The 21,842-nt window shown below is 39.5% G+C and overlaps 2 protein-coding genes and 1 long non-coding RNA gene across 4 annotated transcripts; 2 read left to right on the top strand and 1 right to left on the bottom strand.

The window, feature by feature from the left end:
• Positions 1-3,934: 3,934 nt before the first annotated feature.
• On the bottom strand, positions 3,935-7,088 carry LOC119895229. Its single transcript, XR_005443048.1, has 2 exons — positions 6,231-7,088; positions 3,935-4,342 (listed from the first exon to the last, which is right to left on the bottom strand). It is a non-coding gene; the product is annotated as an uncharacterized LOC119895229 (long non-coding RNA).
• A 6,105-nt stretch (positions 7,089-13,193) lies between these two features.
• LOC119895228 (serine protease FAM111A-like) lies at positions 13,194-14,688 on the top strand. The gene has a single exon (XM_038708187.1). It carries the CDS (start codon positions 13,218-13,220, stop codon positions 14,652-14,654), a length of 1,437 nt encoding a protein of 478 aa, XP_038564115.1. The 5' UTR covers positions 13,194-13,217; the 3' UTR covers positions 14,655-14,688.
• Positions 14,689-17,651: 2,963 nt separating this feature from the next.
• On the top strand, positions 17,652-21,498 carry LOC119895225 (DNA-directed RNA polymerase III subunit RPC9-like). Of its 2 annotated transcripts, none has more exons than XM_038708185.1 (6): positions 17,652-17,713; positions 18,596-18,632; positions 18,731-18,829; positions 18,945-19,039; positions 19,209-19,266; positions 20,027-21,498. In XM_038708185.1, exons 1-6 carry the CDS (start codon positions 17,706-17,708, stop codon positions 20,171-20,173), a joined length of 444 nt encoding a protein of 147 aa, XP_038564113.1. In that variant the 5' UTR covers positions 17,652-17,705; the 3' UTR covers positions 20,174-21,498. The 2 variants fall into 2 exon arrangements, with proteins under 2 accessions (XP_038564113.1, XP_038564114.1); XM_038708186.1 differs by lacking the exon at positions 17,652-17,713 and adding an exon at positions 18,459-18,503.
• The last annotated feature ends 344 nt before the right edge of the window (positions 21,499-21,842 follow it).

The following is a 21,842-nucleotide window of genomic DNA, read 5'->3' as shown; positions in this document are numbered from 1 at the left end:
AGGAACGTAAACTTTTATTATGGAGTTTAGGTAGATGGGTGCAGACCCAGCAGTCACTCTGTATGCAAGCATTAGTGACTTGAATCTGATTCTGGAGGCCACAGGGAGCCAGTGGAGGTCACACAGTAGTAGAGTGACACGAGTCCTTTTGGGCTGATCAAAAACCAGACGTGTTGCGGCGCTCTGAACCATTTGTAAGGGTTTCACCGCACAAGCTGGAAGACCTGCTAGGAGGGCATTGCAATAGTCGATGCGAGAGATAACCATGGCCTGTACCAGAACCTGGGTGGCATACTGAGTGAGGTAGGGCCTGATTTTCCTTATGTTATATAGAGCAAAGCGGCACCCTGGTTGGAGTGATTTCTGAGGAGCCAATTTGTAGTCTGATCTTATGGTGGATCGATTGCATGAGAGATGGAGGGAGACATGTTTAACGACTGCTACATGGCAGGTTTTCCTGTGCCGTGTTCACACACTGGGAACTGACCAGGGCAGGAACAGAATGGTTGATTTTGAGTGAATTAGAGAATTGGCTAGTTATAGCCGCCACTTTGCCGGTGATGAAGGCAGCAAAAGGTATCAGCAGACAAGTTTGTAGGTGGTGGAGGTGGAGGAGGATTTAGTAGCGCTTTTAAAGTGGAAAATAATTCCCTTGAGTCAGTGGCAATGCTAACTCTGTCATTATAGAACGCAGTTTTGGCAGCACTGATGCTTGTTGAGAAGGAGGATAGGAGCAAATGGTAGGCCTTAAGGTAGGCAGGGTCTTTGGTTTTGCGCCATTTTCTTTCAGCGGCTCTAAGATCAGTACGGAGCCCACGGATAAATGAATAAGAGGAGAAATTCTTATATCGTCTTGTTTTTAAAATTGTGACACATACTATATCTGGTCTTTATGCATTTGAAATTAGAACATATTACACAATCATAGTTTGTTAAATCTACATGAGATGTTTTGTTATTTTACTTGATATTTTTTATTAATTTGTGACTACAGCAAAGGGGTGTTGCAACTACTGGCAGGAAGTGTACACTGCTCATAAAAAAAGAGGAAGGATATGAGGGGAGAATGTAAGAACCAATCAATCTGATGGCTAAATTCTGCCAGCACAATGAACGTTTGGAAAAGGGGTGAGGTCCTTCCTGCTGATTCATTATTTAATTTGCTGACCCTAGAGCTCAAAAAGGGGAACTTTTTGGGGCTGCTTCTTTTTTTGGATCAGCAAGTTAGGGTTTTGTGACACTTTGATAAGCTTTTTAGCATTTTTTGATAATAAATACGTTTCTCTTTGGGTGGACACCAGAGGGGAACTAAGGGAACTAACACAGAAATGCAGTCCCCACCTTTGCTAGGACCCTGAAGGATGTTGCTCTTGGAAGGAGCCCTACTACCACTCCAAGGGGTAACCACACAACGCAGACCTCACGCAGACCTCCAGGACCTCCTAGACCTTCAAGACCATCCAGAACTCCACCATACATCCACCCCCGGCCGTCAGAGAGGAAGGCCAGGCCACCAAACCCACAGCATCACCAACATCACAACCCACAGCCAACACAACGCTGGCCACTGATACCGAGCCAGAGAACCCCCCAGCCTGGAGGTCCTATACCCCCCCTCATCCCAACGGCAGAACCAAGACTACAGGAGCAGCAGCCTATTGGACTGCACTATGCTGCAGCGGTGAGAAGAGCCACAGCCCCGCCCCCCTCTGGTGAACTCAAAGACATATTACACATGCTAAACCTGATCTGCTCTCGCCTCATATAGCTACATGATGGAAGAGCAGAGACCTCTTAGAGACATCTAAGACATTAGCATGTTGGATATCATTTTAAACGAATAGTAATATAAGGACAATTCTTAACAGAATTTCACACATGATACACTCTAAAATGTCACTCAAAGTTTAATATTTTATTCATTTACCTACAACACTATTTTCCTCTTTTTACACTTTTTTTTCTTTTCGTTTGTTACTAGTATTGTTTTTTAATATCTAGTTTACTATTATTATTATTTGTTTTTTAAGGTGTTTGTCTAATTTCTGAACAGATTACACAGCGAAATTGTTTACAATAACATGTCGGAACATTCAAGGTCTGAGATCATCAGCTTTTGGTTTAAAGAGCAGAAATCCAGATTTTAATAGAGAGTTAAAAGATTCTGACATAGTTTTACAGGAGACATGGTGCAGAGAAGATGTTTCCACTGGTCATCCTCATGGCTATACTGAGATTATTATATCATCAACAAAAAATCCCACAATAACCCAAGGCAGAGATTCAGGAGGCCTGATTATATGGTGTAAATCAGAACTGAGCCAGTCCATCACAGTTATTAAAAAAGAAGAATCTTATATATGGTTGAAAATTAACAAACAGATGATTTGTGCTGAGCAGCATGTCTACATGTGTGCCATCTATATACCTCCATCAAAATCCCCCTACTACAACCCAAATATTTTCTCAATTCTTGAGAAGGAAGTTAACCATTATAAAACCATGGGAAATGTATTACTCTGTGGGGACTTGAATGCTCGAACAGGGGAAAGAGCTGACACTATGAACACCCAGGGAGACAAACACTTACCTGGAAGCACCTGCTTCCCCCTCCCTGAATGTCCTGCTAGAAAGAGCTTTGACAAGCTAAAACCAGCGGTATGCTGCTTTTACGCTGGGTCTGTACATAGTCAACAGCAGGCTACGAGGGGACTCTCTGGGTCACTACACTTACAGCTCAGATTATTTCATTACAGATCTAGATCAAATGTCTCTCAGAGCTTTCACAGTCAGCCCCCTCACACCCCTGTCAGAGCACAGCAAAATCACTATCTATCTGAAAAGGGCTCAGTCTAAGTCTGGAGCCCCTAGTGCCTGTGAACTGTTTAACAGCACATACCCATACAGATGGAGCCCAGACAGCATGGGGGGCATACCAAAAGACACTGGAAAATCAAAACATACATGATTTAACTCCATTTCTAACTGAAACATTTCCCCAGAATAATTCTAGTGTAAATTCTGCTGTGGACAAAATCAATTCAATATTTCATCATTTGGGTTCATTGTCTAATTTGAAAGCCTCCAAACCAAAACCTCAACAAAGGACCAATAACAAATGGTTTGACACTGAATGCAAAAACCTAAGGAAAACTTTAAATTATCAAATGAAAAGCATAGGGTCCCAGATAACCACAACATACCAGAGTCCAACCAGTTCTGGGAGAAATGGAACAACCTAAACAAAACCCAGCAGGATGAATTGGCGATCCAAGATGGAAATACTTGGATTAATCACTTTAGTGAATTATACAGTAATATTACAAAAAATTATGATCAGTACAAGATATTCACGAAATGGAAAACTCTGGAGGCGGTGATAAAAAAAAAACCCAACCAAAACCCTCTAGATTACCCTGTAACAGAACAAGAATTAACAGAAGTCATCCAGTCCCTGAAAGGAAAAAAGGCTTATGGTATTGATGGAATCCTCAACGAAATGATCAAATACTCAGACCATAAAATCAGATTGGCTATACTAAAACTATTCAATTAGACATCTGGAACAAAGGTTTAATAACCCCAATTCATAAATCCGGAGATAAATATGACCCAAATAACTACAGAGGAATATGTGTATCCAGTAACCTGGGAAAAATATTCTGCAACATCATTAATAAACGACTTGTCAACTTTGTTGATAACCACAATATTCTGCATAAATGTCAAATTGGTTTTTTGCCAAATTGCCGCACAACGGACCATATATTTACCCTCCAGACTCTAACTGATCAAGAATTAAACATTAAGAAAAGAAAGGTATATGCCTTCGATTCCATCTGGCACGAGGGCCGTTTCTTCTTTTAGGCTACTTACACTAAGTGGCATTGGAGGAAAAAACATATGATTTGATTAAGAACATGTATACAAAAAGTGAATGGTAAGGTAAGGTAACTTTATTATCCCCGAGGGGCAATTTGCATTACAGCCAGCAAATATATATACAACAAATATATTTATCAGACCACAACAATAAACACAACCACAGTACAATATAATTTAAAATTGAATTTACAGGGTATTAACAATGGTGATAACAGCCGGGATGAATGACCTTTTTAATCTGTTTGTTCTGCATCACGGCAGACTATATCTGCGCCCGGATGGCAGCAGCATAAATTCACCCCACAAGGGATGACTGGGATCAGCCAGGATGGCTCTCGCCTTCTTCAAGGATCTGACCTTATACAGGTCATGTAGGTCATCTAAGGGTGTGCCAACAATTTTGCTGCATACCTTCACGATACCTTGCATGCGATTTTTCTGTTTAATGGAAAGTGACCTGTGCCAGCAGATAAAAGAGAAAGTGAGAACTGATTCAATGAAACGGGAATAAAACATTTTCATAAAAACAGTGTCGACATTAAAACTGCGAAGCTTATGAAGAAAGTGCATATGTTGATGTGCTTTTTTTTTTTTATTTAATTTTTTTTTTTTAAACACACACAACCCAACACCAACCTGGTACTCAAAGCACAGTCTTTCGTTTTTGCCACATTAATATTTAAAAAAGAGGATTTCCACCAAATCAATAAAATCCTTCACTACAGGACCGTGTTCGGGGTCATCACTACTGAGGAGGGACACAATGACCGAGTCATCCGCAAATTTAATAATGTGACGCCATTCATGATGGCTTTGGCATTTATTTGTGTATAAAACAAATAAAAGAGGGGAAAGGACGCAGCCCTGGGGGGACCCAGTAGAAGAGAAAAGGGCATCTGATCTCTCACCCGTTGTGACCTCACTGTTAAAAAAAAAATCCATCAGCCAGCAGATCAGTCCAGTATCAATGTTATGAGTGTTCTTCAACCTGTCTGCTAAAACATGGGGCTCAATGCAGTTAAAAGCGGAGGAGAAGTCAGTAAATAGTAGATGGACAAGGGACTTGGCCCCCTCAAGATGTTTAAAAACCATGTTTAAAAGCGACCCTGTTGCATCGTCCACGCCTCTGCCCGACCTGTAGGCAAACTGGAGAGGGTCTAACTTATCCTGTACAGTGTCCAAAAGTGCATCCTTCACTAGCTTTTCAAAAACTTTCATGACAAGAGATGTGAGTGCCAAGTCATTGAGGGTCTTAGGAGTTTGAATCTTAGGCACAGGAACAATTATTGAGTCCTTCCAAAGACAAGGGACCTTATGCAGCTGTAAGGACAACTGGAAGATGAAGCAGAAGATGTCTGCCAGCTGGACAGCACAGTTCTTCAGAACACAACCCCCAATCCCATCGGGACCTGGACTCTTCCTTTCTTTTACACCACGAATGAGTTTCAAGACCATGAATTTATCAATGGGCACAATATTATTTACAGGATTACAATCAACATTTTTAAAAACAGACGTCTCCTCACTAAAATCATGAATATTAAAATGATTATAAAAAACATTCAGTTCATTTGAAAATTCCAGGTCGGTTTTTCCATTGTGAGTAATTGAAGAATTTTTGGACTGCAACCCCAATATGGTTTTCACGCCCTCCCAAGCAGGACGTGAATTTCCAGTGCGCAGCAAGTTTTCTACTTTGTCTTTATATGTGCACTTGGCAAGCTTGAGTTCCCTCTTCACCTGTTTAGCCAGTGCCCTGTGCTGTATCATGTCCCCCTGATTAAAACTAATGTTTATCTGATTAATTATGCTTTTGACTGATTTGGAGACCCAGGGTTTATTATTTGGATAAATGGAGATGGGTTGTTGGGAGATGATCATTTCCTCATAAAAAGATATATAGGCAGATTTGTATGTCGGAACCAAATACACAACATTATGGTCTGACGATCCAAGAGGGGCTCTAGGAAGAGATTTGTAAGCCCCCTTAACCGTCCCAAAACAAAGGTCCAGACACTTTGAGTGACGAGTCGGACAAGTGACATACTGGTAAAAATTACAGAGAGACTTCCCCGGTTTACAATGATTAAAATAACCCATTATTAGGATCCCCTGCAGCCCCTACGCAGATCTGGTCATGGCTTGAGTGGCCCTGTCAACGTTAGCCTTCGGGTGAATATAAACAAGAGTCACAAATAATTGGGGGAATTCCCTTGGAAGATAAAAAGGACGTAAGGATACAGAGAGGAGTTCAATGTCCGGCGTACACAGTGACTCTCTGTCAACCACTGTGCTGCACCAGTTATTATTTACGTACAGACACAATCCCCCGCCAAGTGACTTACCGGTCACTGCAGGGTCTCTGTCCAAGCGGTAGGGAACTCCGAAGCCATCGATCTCCAGATCGGACTGTAAGTCGTGTTCCTTAAGCCATGTTTCTGTGAAGGCAAGAAGACAGGCACTGCTATACTCCGCCAGGAACTTGACGTTTTCTTAAAGCTCGTCAACTTTATTCCGGAGTGACTGGACATTAGCGAGGATGACTGTGGGAAGGGGAATCCGCCTATGTCCCTGTCTCCTGAGCCTCTGGCGCACACCGCCGCGTCTCCCTCTTTTCCTCGCTGTCGGCCTCCTGCGGGGCGCCCCGTTCCTGTTCACTGCGTAGGGGTCCGGCAACAGGAGGATCTCTGCGGGGATAACTGGAGTCCACGGTGCGTACACTGGTGCTGTGCAAAAGCAGAAGGAATTCCCGACTATACTGGAGAGGTTGTCCATACACAAGAAGTCCGCATAAAAAGTGACATGACAGCGTCAACAGAAAAAGGAGGCCTGTCAAATTCAGGTGAGTCATGTTGCCTCCGTTCACATGCAGATCAATCCAATAATGGTTAGTAAAAACGATAACATAGACAGGACAGGTTAAGAACAATGGTTAAAAGCTGGTTAAATAAACAAGTAAAAACTGTTTAAAACCAGATAGAAAAAACTATTTCAATCTATATATCAATGAATTAGCAAACCAATTAGAGAGTTCCACGGCACCTGGCCTCATCCTGAACGACACAGAGATCAGAGGTCTGCTGTATGCAGATGACTTAGTGTTGCTTTCACCTACTAAAGAAGGTTTGCAGCAGCACCTTAACCTCCTTCAGAGATTCTTTCAGACCTGGGCCCTGACAGTAAACACAGCAAAGACTAAGATAATGATCTTTCAGAAACAATGCAGAAATCAGGTTACACACAATTTCTATTTAGACACCACTAAATTACAACACACAAAAAACTACACTTACCTTGGCCTCGACATTATGTACACAGGGAACTTCAACATGGCTGTGAAAGATCTGAGGGACAAAGCAAGGAGAGCTTTCTATGCAATAAAAAGAAACATTAAAATCTATATTCCAATTGAAATCTGGCTTAAAATTTTCCAATTTGTACTAGAACCAATAATTCTATATGGTAGCAAAATCTGGGGGCCAAAACTTAATAATGGGCAATAACAAATGGGACAAAACAATCATAGAATCTTTCCATACTGAGTTCTGTAAGAGCATCCTGCAGGTGCAGAAAAAAACACCAAATAATCTGTGCAGAGCACAGCTCAGCCAATACCCCCTCTTACTAAAAATACAGAAAAGATCACTTAAATTTTACAATCACTTAAAATCAGTTAACCCCCAGACATATCATCACAAAGCCCTAACATACCAGGAGCTGAAACCAGAGAAGAGTCCCCTCAGCCATCTGGTCCTGAGGCTCTCTACAGTAACAAGTCCCCAACAGCCTCAGGACAGCAATACCAAACCAAATTATCAGCAAGCAGAAAGAAAAATATATTGAATACTGGAAAGAAACAACCAAAACACAAAGTAAATTACAATGTTATCTGACCCTAAAAAGAGAATTCACACTGGCAAATTACCTGAGTATAATAAAATGTCCCAAATTAAGAAAAATGTTGACAACATACAGACTGAGTGAACACAGCCTGGCCATAGAAAAGGGTCCCCACAGACAGAGCTGGCTACCACAAGAGGAGAGACTCTGCTCCCAGTGTGACAGGGGACAGGTAGAGACAGAGCTGCACTTTCTAACCTCATGCCCTCAATATAACACACTAAGACAAAAACACTTTGCAAACATTTCCCAAATATACCCAGAATTCAAATTCATATCACACACACAGAAACTCCCCTATTTACTGGGAGAAATGCCCAAATGTGAAATAATTGCTGCAAAATATGTCTTCTCATGCCATGAAGTGAGGACAACCAGTGGAACCTCAGACTTATAAATAATTGTAGAGATTTTCAAATTATTATTATTTTGATTGTTTGATATTTTAGTAATTGTTTTGTTTTTACAGTTGATACTGATTTCTTTTTTAAAATGTATTATTATTTTTTTTTATCAATTCATTATTTTTAAATTTTTTTTGTATATTAATAAAAATACACACACACACGTTACTGTTTCATTTATTTATTTTATTTTATTTTAAATATATATATTTTTTCTTTTTTTAACACACACACGCTTACTGTTTTATTTATTTATTTAATTTAAAAAAAAATTTTACACACACACACACAACACACACACGCTTATTGATTTATTTATTTTTTTTATTTTTTTATTTTTTAACACACATATGCTTACGGTTTCATTTATTTATTTTATTTTTAATATATTTTTATTCTTTTAACACACACACACATGCTTACTGTTTTATATATATATATTTTTTAAACATACACACACACACGCTTACTGTTTTATTTTTTTATTTTTTATTTTTTTTTAAACACACACGCTTACTGTTTTTTTTTTATTTATTTTTTTTAAAACACACACACGCTTAAGGTTTTATTTATTTATTTTAATATTTCATATTTTCTCTTTTTTTAAACACAAACACACATACGCTTTGATTACTTTACGCTTTGATTACTTGTTTAATGAAATGTATGTAGCTGATTGTTCTTATGTTGTATGTATGATGCTTTGGCAATATAGTTATTACACATTCATGCCAATAAAGCTAATTTGAATTGAACTGAACTAAAAGGAGTATCTTTGTTGTCGTAACCCTACCTCCGGACTGGTAAGTTAGGTTATTACCTTCCATCCACACTGCCTACACCTACACACCTCATTACAGATAACCAGCAAACTGGCCTTTAAAGGAACTCATTCCAGATTTTTTTTGTTCCCTACTCTATTGAATCTGCAAGAGAGAGGATGAAAGGGGTTCACTAGGAAGCTTTTAAACCTGAAGTTAGAAATTTTATACAGACAGGCCACTGGATGCTAGAACGTTCAAGCTAAACATATCTTAAACTGGTCTGTAACAGCTAAATATGCAACATCAGAATTAGCTATCATCCTTTATTGAGTCTTGTAACAGGCTATTATAGAATATATAGAAAATCATCTTTGGTGTGATGCTGATTCTCAGTAACTTAAAACTTTTCACCTGCTCCTCCTCAGCTCCACTGATGTAGACAGGAGTGTGTGTCTTTATCACCTTTTTTTGGTTTTGCTGACATTGAGCAGTAGGTTGTTCTCTGTACACCACTCTGCAAGGTTATTGATTTTTCTCCCAATTTGAAGCCTCATTATTTAAAATCCGTCCAATGATGGCGGTGTCGTCCACAAACGTCTCAACAGAGTTCTCTCCATGTCGGGGGATGCAGTGACAGTGACAACGGGAGGGGGCGCACTCAGTCCTGGGGACTCTGGTGTTGAGTGGAGGAGATGTTATAGTGTTGATAGACTACAGTTGTTATACATGCATTATACAGTGACAACATGAAAAATATAAGCCGCTTTCACACAGAGATCCTGCAATAAACGCGGAACGAGTGTTCGCCAATATGCTGTATTCACTCATTCATACTGAACAAAAAGATTGCGGAATAATCTCTCACATGGAGCGAATAACACTCCAATACTGACCCAAACCAAACACAGATAATCCCCTTTTAAACAACCAAATCCATGGGATTTATTAACATAAGATGATAAATCAAGAATACCAAAAACATGGGCTGTTGGTTAGCGCACCGCTAGTGCGCATGCCCTATGTATAAAAGGCTGAGTCCGACCCACAACCCACACTACATGTTGTCCCCCCTCTCTCTCTCATTTCCTCTTTCCAATGCCTTATCATAAATATAGGCACAAAAGTCCCCAAAAATATCTTTAAAAGAATACCAAAAACACAACGTTATAACACAAAATCCCCAGCTGAGAGGCAGCAAGACCTCGGGCCTGTACCACAAAGCAATTTCAACATACCCAGGATATCGTTTCGTTATCTGGCTTCACTAGCTCTAACAATCGGGATTGGGATAAGCAGTCACACGAAGCTGGTTATCAACTCGCTAAATCAACCCAGGGATTCCCAATCCAGACATGAGCATTTTCACGTAAAAGATGAGGTGTTAGCAGCAGATGGCCAATCGCAAACACGGACAAGTCTACTGGCAGCAGACCATCATATTTTCCAAACGAAGAGCAAATTGTAGCCTACTATTAGACAAAGAAGACATGGTCTAAGTAACACAGCTGCAAAGACAAAATTACCACCAGCGTGACTGCCTAAATGAACAGGTGTATAATATGAATATGTTAATTTTAGTTTTCTTATGTAAGTTAGACAATTGTATCCTTGTTCTTTCCTGCTGTGTGTTGGTGTTTCCACATTAAAAGCCTCAGGCCCTGAATAAGTGGTCGTTCCAATTCACTTTTAAGATCTTCTCATCACTTCAAAAATCAGAAATTTATTTAAACGCACTCAAAAGTGTTCTAAACACTGTTGTAAAATAACTTAAAGGAATGAAATGAAAAATCTATTCATGCCATAAAAGATGCTCAAATAGTGGTCAAAAGATGGTATCGTAACATTTAGGCTACTGAAAACACATTACCTGCGCCCACAGAGCAAATGGTGGGGCAGTACATGACCAGTCTCTGTAAAATGTGTAATGTAAATCAAAAACATTGATAATAAACTTAATTTCAATAGGCCTACCAAATAATGTGCTCATAATATTCAGCCTCACATAAGAAAAATGAAACCCATTTTTTTTTAACAGCTGCGACGGACTATGTGAAACAGAGTTGGAAGCAATTAAAAAATAACATTTTAAAGTGGTAAGTAGGCTTACTGTCACATCTTAAAAACCTACAACAAGTACCCTAGCCTACAAGGCTTTAGTATCCTACTTCAATCAGTAGCCTATCTGTAGTAATCGCTACACAAGTTTCTCCGCATCACGGCAGCCTATGATGATAGGCCTATGGTGATGTCATTTTCCAAGAGAGCTAATTGGTCAGTAGGCAGTGTTTTTATAGAGTTGATCTCTTATCTGGAACGTAACCTGCTCCGGAGCAGGTTAGCCATTCAGCATAAATTACCATGGCAATCTACCCGGGTAAGAAGTGAACCACCGTCATGGTACAGAAAACCCAGGGTTAACCCCGAAGTTATCTGGATAAGCGTAAATCCTGCTTCGTGGTACAGGCTCCAGCAGTCCCAAATCAAAAAGGCTCTCCTCTGATGCTGACAAGGGACCTTTTAAAGACTGCCTTCCAAGGCCAGGTGGACCTCATTCAGTAATCAGACGTGGGCAGAACTAGAGGACAGAAGAGGAACATGGACACACAGCACAACAAACGCATACAGCCGCGACATATTTAGTGAAGTGAATCACAATACCTTACATGTTATTACACTATTTAATAATGTTACTGTATAACCAACTATATAAAACCTACTGTTATGCTATGTTATACTCTGCACCTTACTAAATGGACAGATACTGTTCATTCTGTACACACAACCTTACAAATTGTGCACTCTCTATTCTCTGACTCTGTCTACTTCTCCTCCATATATTTGTATGTTCACATTATACCGTATTATTATATCTGTATATTGTAACTCAACCACTGTACATGTCATGGTTCTGGTGTGGTGGGTGTGTGTTTTTTAGTGTTTCCTGTTTTAGTTTGTAGTTGTTTACCTCCAGTGTCATCGTCTTGTTCTACTTCCAATGTACCTGTCTCTTCTCCCTGCTTGGCTTCACCTGTATCTCACATAAAAACGATCCACTTGCCAGGTTATTCTGTTAACTCTGAAGGCCAATATGTCTAATCCTATGTGAGAACTCCGGGTCAAGCCGAGCCTCTTTCCTTCAGTCTACTAAAACCATAAAACGTCCGGCTCCCAGCACAACACAGATTTCAACACCACCTCCACGTAAGGATAAAAAACAATAAATAAAAATATAAGTAAATAAAACACTAACTTATTTTCATTAGCTCCATACCCACACTTTTTATAATGGCAAAGTCATACAGGGAATAGCTATGAATACACTAAATGATGATTCTTTTGCCTTTTCCTGCAGGTAAGGAACTACATATTCTCCTTTACAGTGTTGTTAAAACTGAGATGGCAACATCAAAAACCAAAAACGATGGGCCACTGGACAAATCTGTCAAGGTACTGATTTCTCCTGTGCAATGAAATGTACACTCAAGTCTTGTACATTTAAGTCAAGCTGTTTCAAATTATACTTTACCAGAACATTTTCAAGTTGTGAGACTACTGATTTATATAGATTTGGCAATTTCATTTAGCATCTAGCGCTAAATAAATTAAAAATAACATGTCAAAAGTATTTCTGTAATACATTAGTATTGACATATATATCTGTTATCTCAAGGAAAAAGCAACAGAATGGGGAAAATCAGTCAACCTCTACAATTACAACCTGTTCTTTTATATGCGTGTTGGTACTTAAAAGTTAAATGGAAATAAATTAAATTAATTTTGATTTTTTTGGGCACGATTAAATAAACAGGTATACTAAAATGGATGGATGGTTTAAGAGTGGTATTGCTATGACAGAATAAAAACGGACTGAAATTAAATAAATGAGACTTGCTTGTGTTTCATTCCCAGGAAAAGGAGCCACATGAAGCCCATTCTTTTGAGTGGTGATGGGGTGACGAGGAACCCACAAACTTTACCTGCGATGAAGCAGGAACTGTTGAGGTCGTGCTGATGAGAAGTCTGCAGTTTAGAGAAATTGCAGAAAAGAACAAAACAAAAGAGCTTGTTATTGTGAGAGAAGGGAAAGCTATCAGTTCACACTTTCCATGCAGCTTAATTACCTCTAATGAACGTTTTCCTGTCAAGTACATTAAAGCTGTAGACAAGCGGAGAAGAAGGTCTGGTTGTCTGCAAAGAAAGAGGCCATCTGGCAAGATTGTGACATTTCATTTACTGACAAAGGGAGGTAAAAAGGTAGTGAAACATGAGAAACCCAGAGCTAAAAAAAGTAATTCGGGAAATTACTGTTTATGCATACAAAGGGGAAAAGGTGAAGCAAGCTCTGAGAAGAGATGGTCGTTTACTGAATATCGTATTCAAAAAGAACTGTGTGCTCTCTGAGACAAGCATTGAAGTAACCTCAGAAATGTCCACTCTCGTTGATGTTCTTGATGGTAAAACTTTCCAGATCAAACTGCTCAGTAAGTCCAGTCCCCCAAAAAGTCAGCCTGGCAGTCTTGATGATGCTGACATGATACAAAATGAATCTCAGAGATCTGACTCTGATGGAAACCAAGATCCTCCACAGCAGTCCACCTCGACTGAGTCAGTGAAAGACAACGAGCCAAAAGAGAAACCAAAGCCAAATGGTAATATTTCACCAGGCAACATGGTATGTGAAATACCTCATTCAGAAACAATGCAGCGTCACCTGTCTTCACAATTTAAATATTTGTTGAAAGGGATGAAAACTCAGCCAGGTCTGAAGCTTTCTCGTATCCACGGACCCCTCCTTGTGGAGTTTGGAAAGAGTGTTGAGACATGCAGGGAAGTGAGCACAATGAAGAAGCTGATGGAGCTCAGTAATTCTGTTTGCCAAGTGAGAATAAACGGGAGGCCAGAAGGAAGTGGCTTTCTCCTATTTGACAGGTTTGTCCTCACAAATGGCCACACAGTTAAAAACATTTATAATGAGAGTACAGAGCAGCTCACTGAGAGGCTCACTGTCCATTTCTCTTTTGAAAGTTTAGACCAGACGGAGAGAGGGCGAGAGTCTGGAGCAGCAGTGGAAGCAGTCGTTGGCTTTGAACACTATCTTGGTGTGTCATACTCGTATGACTGGGCTTTGTTGAAGCTCGGTGCTGATCAGACATTGTCTGGTCTGTTAAAACACTTTGGATTCATTCCAACGAGAGGTGGAATTTGCATTATTGGGCATCCTTATGGCGGTGTGAAAAGGATAGATGCATGCTTTACTTTTCCAAGTGCGAACTGCATCCAGGTTGTGCAGAGGCATTTCCTTCAAAATCAGGTGGAAGGCACTGATTACAGTTGTTCACCCGGGCCCATTCAGTTGGTTACTGACCAGTTTTCTCCACATGTGGCAAATTCTGTCGAACAAAAAAGACAGGCTCTAACTAAGTCTTGTTTTTACTTTGGCTCATCTGGCTCTCCTGTCTTCGATGAGCACTGTAATGTTGTTGCAATGCATTCAGGGGGATATGCCTACAACAATGCAAGGGGTCAAAGCCAGAGTGTCATAGAGTTTGGCCATCCTCTGTCTGTCATTCTTGAACGCATCGTTGTCCAGATAGTGGAAAGAAAGAAGTCTGATGTGTTAAAGGCATTTGACATGTGTTTGAAGGAGTTCTTTGAATACCTCTCTCAGAGGATAGAGGTGCCTGTCACGAACACTGCTTGACTGTACAGTTACAAATATAACTGCTTACAAAAGACAGTTAAAGTTTCAGCAGTGATCAACAAAGGCTGTGTTTCATATATCGAGATACTTTATCTATAAACACCTAAGGAGTGTAGATCTGATACTAACCCTGTTATTCATTAACCAAAATCAGGGAGCTATACTTTCTCAATAGTAATTTTTAGCCATGTTTGTATCTATAAAGGTTATTTTTTGTTTATAGGCCTAATATTTCAAATCACTTCTTGAATCTCTATACTATATTTTTTAATGAAATCACTTTTTTTATTTTCACTTTTTTATTACCTGTGTGTGTGTGTGTGTGTGTGCGTGCGTGTGAGTATGTGTGTGTGTGTGTGTGTGTGTGTGTGAGAAGGGGCTGTAACCTCACATAAAAACGATCCACTTCCCAGGTTATTCTGTTAACTCTGAAGGCCAGTATGCCTAATCCTATGTGAACTCCGGGTCAATTTTTTTTTCCCGGATGCGCACTCTCGAGCCTCAGTCTACTAATAACCATAAAACGTCCGGCTCCCAGCACAACACAGATTTCAACACCACCTCCACATAAGGATAAAAAACAATAAGTTTTATGTGCTGGAGCCCTTCAGGCCAAACGGGGTTGAAGACACACAAATAGTTATTGAAAAGTGACAGTGACTGTCTAGTAGACAGCGAATATCTGAAGTTGATTGGACTAATTCTCTAAGAAAAGTTCATTAGAAAAGTACAATGTGTGTAAATTGCAAAACATGATCATTAAATTCAAAATGGCTGACTTCCTGTTGGGTTTTGGGCATTTCTCCAAGAGGCTTTTTGGTACAACTGGACATGAACCACGTAGTACAGAAATTTCATACATGTAGGTGAAATGTTCTGCCGGGGCTGCTTTGTTGAAGGTCACTTCCTGTTGCCAGCAGGTGGCGCTATGACTATGGGTCAAGGCAGGTAGATGTGATCAGGACTCTTATCAAATGTGTAAAATTTGGTACAGATTTTTCAGTCAAGTTAGAACAACTTCCTGTGTCATGGAAAAGCGTGCCATGGCAAAACTTCGCCGCCACGCCACGGACACACCAATAACAGAAAACTCACAAGTTTTACAACATGGCTTCATCAATGTGTTAAGGGTTTTCTAGGACAGTTTTGAAGGTGATATGGCCAACCTGCTAGGAGTATTCATAGGCCCAATCCCAATTTCCACACTCACAGTCTCAAAGACTTTGAGGTATGTTCCCTGTAAATCCCTGAGGGTTTAGGGCTGTCCTACTGTCAAATCGTCAAGTGCGTGAGGGCTTTCGCGGACATTTTGAGAGCTTTTTAAACCCTTTTCGTAAATCCGCATTTCTGCAGACTTATACTTGTGTTCCATTTACCTCGGAGGTCGGAGCTGGGAATGACGTCACACCCGAGTTGACGCCGTTCCTGTTAACAAGTCGGAAAACCTTGCTCGGCCAGCCATTGATTAAAATCTGCCAGGTTTGATATTGAAAAAAAAATACTGAACATTGTAGCAAAACGTCCACAGACAACAGTTGGACAGCACTTTACGAACATTTCTATGAGTCACAAGTACACAGAAGTGCTAATAAACATTAAACTACAGCTTTCACTAACTGTTGATACCCCGACAGCCCTCTTGGATCACAATGTCGGGGTAGTGCGGTTCTCCCACTGTTTCCTTTGAAATTTTGAATTTTGCACTCAGAAATTCCAACTTCCCATGTCAAATGGAGCACCTGCCTGAAGGAATTGACCACAGTTCATAGCGTTGTGACCATAGACTGTATGGTTGTGACACAAACACGGGGGGTGAGTTCGGCGCCGACATAATGTAGTAAAATGTTTTTTGCTTGTTTTTTCAACGGAAACGGTGGTGCCTCAAACACCCTGCTGTGTATGCAAGCGCATTGCATTTTCCTGCCTTCTTAACACCGTTGTGTTTACAAACTTGTCGCAGCTGATTGGGTAACACCTGTGACACACCAAACAGAAGAAAACATACCTCGAAGCCCGTTGCGGAACGTTGCACAACATTGCAAGGAAACGTGTTCAATCCGAAAACGTTGCAAACAGATGCAAAACGTTTTGAGATTGAATTTGCCCCAGGGGAAGCCCGGAATCAACAGAAAAATCTCAGTAATTCCGCCTTATAAGAGAAGAAGAAGAACAGTAAACAAACAAGCATGGAAACCAAGCTGAATTGTTGGATTTTTTAAAACATAGATTTAAGATGGTACATAGAACACATGAAGTCAGAGGAATGCAATCACCTTATTACACACTTCGTTTATTCAAATATTTATTTTAGTTTTTGCTTAATGATGCTGTTTAGACCAACAATAGTGCATTGATTATTGACAAATGTAGATTGTCATTACCTCTCGTCCACTCTGTAGGGCAAGAACCTGCAAGAGTTAAAATTCAGGCAAAAACATAAAATCATGTTAATCTGGACATGATACCACAGAAATTTTATACAGGTTGGCAAAACTTTGGCTAGGGCATGCTCTGTAAGGGGCGCTAGCGAGCCATTTTGCCACGCCCTTGTGTGACGCCCATAAAATAAGAAAATTGTGTGTAAAGCTGTGAGTTTTTGAGTACCCTTTAGGCCGTCAAAAATATTATTAATTTTCAGAAAAAAATTCATCAAGCAGAGTTTGACAGCATAAATGAACAGAAGTGGCACAACTGGACATAATGTCTTCATTCTGTGTACGCGCGAGTAATTCGAGGCGAATATTAACGTCACACACCATAACAATATAATAATAATTAGGCTACTGAGGAACGTTCTTTAAGTTGTGAATACATATCACACCCTGAAATACAGGATATATTTATTTGTATTTTGACAATTAAATAAAAGTAGGTTAGATACAAGCAACACCGCAGAAAGCGTGGACAATTAAGACATTTTCTTTATTTACAAGGCTAAGTTCGTAACACTAAAAGAATTGTTGCCAGCTCTCTTCCGGCGGAACGTTTGACCCGGACTACATTTTCCACACGGGCACAGTTACAGCGGACCAAAGCGACGTGCCTGGCGAAATGGAAGTGTAAGATATTTTTTAATTGATTTATTTACAGTGAGTGTGTTTATTGGCAGCTGTGTATTGTTTATTTGAACTGTAGCCAAGCAACAGCAGCGTCTGTGTCGCAGTTTCCGGTTCATTAATAGATGGGGCTGTTGGAAAGTGTAGTGACAGAACTGGATTTAGACACAGTTTCAAGTCTCTCTCATTACAGTTGAGAAACACTAACTTGCAGTCAGTTTTAAAGAGTTGGTAATGACATAATGATCAGTTCTAAAAGCGAATAAGTCAGCTAAAGCATTGGATGCTGTTATCTGTTGATTATTCCATCAATAAATTTGGTCAAGTAGGCAAAGTTATACACAGACCCACAAAATAATGATAATGAGGTTTGAATAATTCGCTCAATGTACTTTGCTTGAGAAAGAGCATGGGAACTCGTGTTCTGGCTTTGTAAAATGCTGAAACAATTAGTTGGTTAATCAGTTCGTCATTGACAGAAAGTTAATTGTCAGCATTTTGAAATGTTTGAAATTGAAATGGTTTCAGTTTTTACTATTACAAAATATCAAAAGATTCATTGATAATGAAAATGATGTTTGGATAAAGTGCATGTTCAAATGTATTGTACATAGCAGTGGAAAACAAAAGTGCAAACAAAAGTATTGTGGTCCACTAAATCAAACTTAAGTTTGATCCACATTTAACTCTCATCATAAACACTCTTTTTTTCACTTCTCATTTTTATAACCAAATTAATCCTAAACTCAAAGGTCCACCATCCGTCTTTCCGAGCTTTCAGCCACATCTCACTGTAAGACTTGAGATCGTAGATTATTTGGCTACATATACACTTTCCAAAGGTCAGGAATAAAGCTTAAACATGACTTATTTTATTATTTTCAGAAAGAATGCTAACGCTGCTATGCTCAGTAACTATGAGGTAAGGTAATATGTTATGTCCCTCTGTTTTACATTAAATCGTTTTGTACTGTCAAGAGATAATTTAGTGTCACTTCATATTTGTCTGTTGTTCCTCAGGTGTTCAAACTCCTCACAGACCTGAAGGAACAGAGGAAGGAAAGCGGGAAGAACAAACACAGCACCGGGCAGCAGAACCTCAACACCATCATGTATGAGGTCGGCACACAGCCTCTCACTCTCTTCACTATCTTAAACCTGCTCTGTGAGCCTCTTGTTCACGTTGACATTTTTACAACAGCATGCCCACAGTTTCATCTGCATTTCCACACAGACGCTGAAGCACCTGTCAAAGACGCCCTGCAGCAGGCAGAGTCCAGAGATCGTCAAAGATTTCCTCACCACCATGATGCCTCACAAACTCACAAAGTCAGTAAGATCCAACAGAGACATATATTTTATATTCATGGTTTTATTTGTCATTAGGAATAGATTAAATCAGATGCACCATATTTATTTAAGATAAACACATTCTGTGCACCGTATGTTGAGTACAGAAAGTCAGTATATATACTCGCTGATATTTTTCCCCCATCAGGGCAGAAAAACTGCAGCTCTTGAACCACCGGCCACAAACAGCTGTGGAAATTCAGCTGGTGAGTGGTTTATTCAACTGTCATCAATTACTATTATTACAGTTTACCTCTCATCTGTTTCCTTTATTCACTACTGGTGTACATTTCTATGATTGTTGTTTCACACATATATTGTCGTGGAAATGTGTGTCACACATATATTGTCGTGGAAATGTGTGTCATACGAAGAATCGCTTAAAGTATAATCCTTGTGATAATCCATTTTTTATCCCACACACATAAAACAAAAAGTCCCAAATCAACAATAAACTGATTCAACTAACAAGTATTGTATGTATAAAACAAAAATATTTTTTAATTAAGATGAACATAGGCACTGTAGTTTACTTTGAGTAAGTCCCACACACAGGTCCTGCTCCTCATTAGAGCACCATATGAGTATTAATCTGCAGACACGATTGGTCTCCCGACAAACGCTCTATTCATTCTTAACATTTGCTGAAAAGTACAGAGCCCAGTTGTTTAGTAAATTACTAAAATAAATTATATATTTTTGAAGGTTTTCGTTTTCAGTAGGAATGAATGAGCTTGGCACTGACATACGAGCGCACACCTGGTTGCAATCTAAAAACCACACCACTAGTTGCCTCTGAAAACTACATATAGCCATGTTAAGTGTATCACCAAAGTGCTTTAAACAAAGCAAAGAAAACACAATAAAGATTAATAACATCAGTTAAAGTTAAGGATTCTTTAGTGTTCGACCATTTGTAAAAACAGATGTTGGTGAAAATGTCCTAAAAGTTCTGTTTGTGTTCAGATGGTGGAAGAGAGTGAGGAGCGTTTATCAGAGCAGCAGATTGAGGAGCTCATCCAGACAGTCGCAGACATCCTACCTGGTGACCCGGAGCAGGAAAACACAGCTGCAGCAGATGCAGAGATAGATGAAGCCGGTGAAGAGTTGTGACGCAGTGACAGGCCAGGAATGAGCCATAGGTGGAGAACTGGAGTGAAGGCTAGGATTACTATAGAAGTAGACTGGTTACTTTACCTGCACCATTTTGCATCACTGCTTGAACTGAACATACTGAGAAGGGATGCACAATGGCTGCCTGGCCGTGGCCAGAAGGACCTCAGACAAATTTAATGAATGGAATAAAATAAGCAGAATGCTTCTCATTTGCATTTAGGCATATACATACAACTGGATTCAAATCAAACACACACACCCTTTCATAAGTGCAAGTTTTTAAACAGTGAGACACAGATGTTTGGTCTAACTTGTATTTCACATCAGATGATGTTTTCATTCGTTCTGTTTCATTCTGTCTTCATTAGGAATGAATGAGTTTAGGACTGAGTGCCACAGAGAGAGAAGATATGTACTGAGAAACGGACAAAAAATTTTTTGTGGGATTTTTTGACAACAAGAAAAATATAAATATTGAATATTTACAACCTTAACAAATAAAATCCATTTAGTTCATAGGCCAAGTTTTATTTTATATTATTATTATTATTGGTATTTTGACCAACCTAATGTGTCACACTATTCCAAAACACAAGTTGCGTGAAGTTGTTATAAACAGGAAATCACTGTCAAAGTCACACATTGCTGGGACATTTGAAATGTCTATCTCTCTGATGTAGATGCACCTTAGAACATGACCTGAACTCCTTGTACAACATGTGCCGTGTAGTGTGTTTAGGGGGTTTCCAACATCCAGTCCATCACCAGAAACATCTATAAACTGCAGTGGTGCATATAGAAAAATAAAATGGCCCTGCACCAATCAGGATTAACTGAGATTTAACGCATATTTACACAGCTAGAAGGTGACCTCAGACATGCCGGGTTGGTAAAGACAAACATGCTCTGCCTTGTTCAGTGTTGAATTTAAGTTCCTGTTCTTTTGTAATCTCTTGCTGTTGTTTGAATCAGCCAGCATCCTGAGTTACAAAACCATTTATGCTGTTGTGTGGAAAACAAATCAAGCAAAATGTGCACCACATAATGAGTAAACAGCAAAAGCATAGCAAAGTGTATAAGTGTTATATAATGTGCAGATAAATTGAGTTTCAACGTTTGTTCTTCATCTTGGAAACAGCAGTTGACCAAACAATCTCATTTCAAACGGTTGTTTTTTGTGATATTCCCTCCTCTAGTTTTTGTATTATATTGTTAGACATACATGTTAAACACAGCAACGGACAGAGATAAATTGTGTTTTTTGAACATTAAAGCATGTAAACATTTTCTTATAGAAATCCAAAATAAAAATATGAACCTGGTCGTGTGTATAATATGTCACCTTCAGAAATTTCTTGCCCATTTTGCAAATTTGAACATCTAATTACACGAAAACTTCAAACTCCATCTGCTGATTAAAAATATGTGGTGGTGATGGAAGTACTACAAAAACATGGATTTAACACAGTTCAGACAAGGCAAGCTTAAAGGGGCCATATGTAGTTTTTCAGTGAAATCACTTTTTTACTGCCTATTTTTCAATGGGCTGTAGCCTCACTTAGAAATGAACCAAACGTCTCTCTTCTCAGTTGCTTGCAACCGCCACTATTCTGCTGCTTATGTGAAGGTATCAGGTCGGGTTGTAGTTCCATGCGTGCTCCTGAGC

This window comes from Micropterus salmoides, unplaced genomic scaffold (assembly GCF_014851395.1).
Source record: "Micropterus salmoides isolate LMB-PRFRI ecotype aquatic unplaced genomic scaffold, ASM1485139v1 Ms_hic_scaffold_9, whole genome shotgun sequence".
Lineage (NCBI taxonomy): Eukaryota > Metazoa > Chordata > Actinopteri > Centrarchiformes > Centrarchidae > Micropterus > Micropterus salmoides.
This window is presented reverse-complemented; position numbering and strand designations above follow the sequence as displayed.

Bases quoted from the DNA above. Each gene is read 5' to 3' on its own strand.
- LOC119895228 (XM_038708187.1), top strand. From the start codon at position 13,218: ATGAGAAACCCAGAGCTAAAAAAAGTAATTCGGGAAATTACTGTTTAT.
- LOC119895225 (XM_038708185.1), top strand. The intron at 18,633-18,730 runs GTAAGGTAATAT...GTTGTTCCTCAG, and splicing joins CTATGCTCAGTAACTATGAG to GTGTTCAAACTCCTCACAGA. The intron at 19,267-20,026 runs GTGAGTGGTTTA...GTTTGTGTTCAG, and splicing joins CAGCTGTGGAAATTCAGCTG to ATGGTGGAAGAGAGTGAGGA.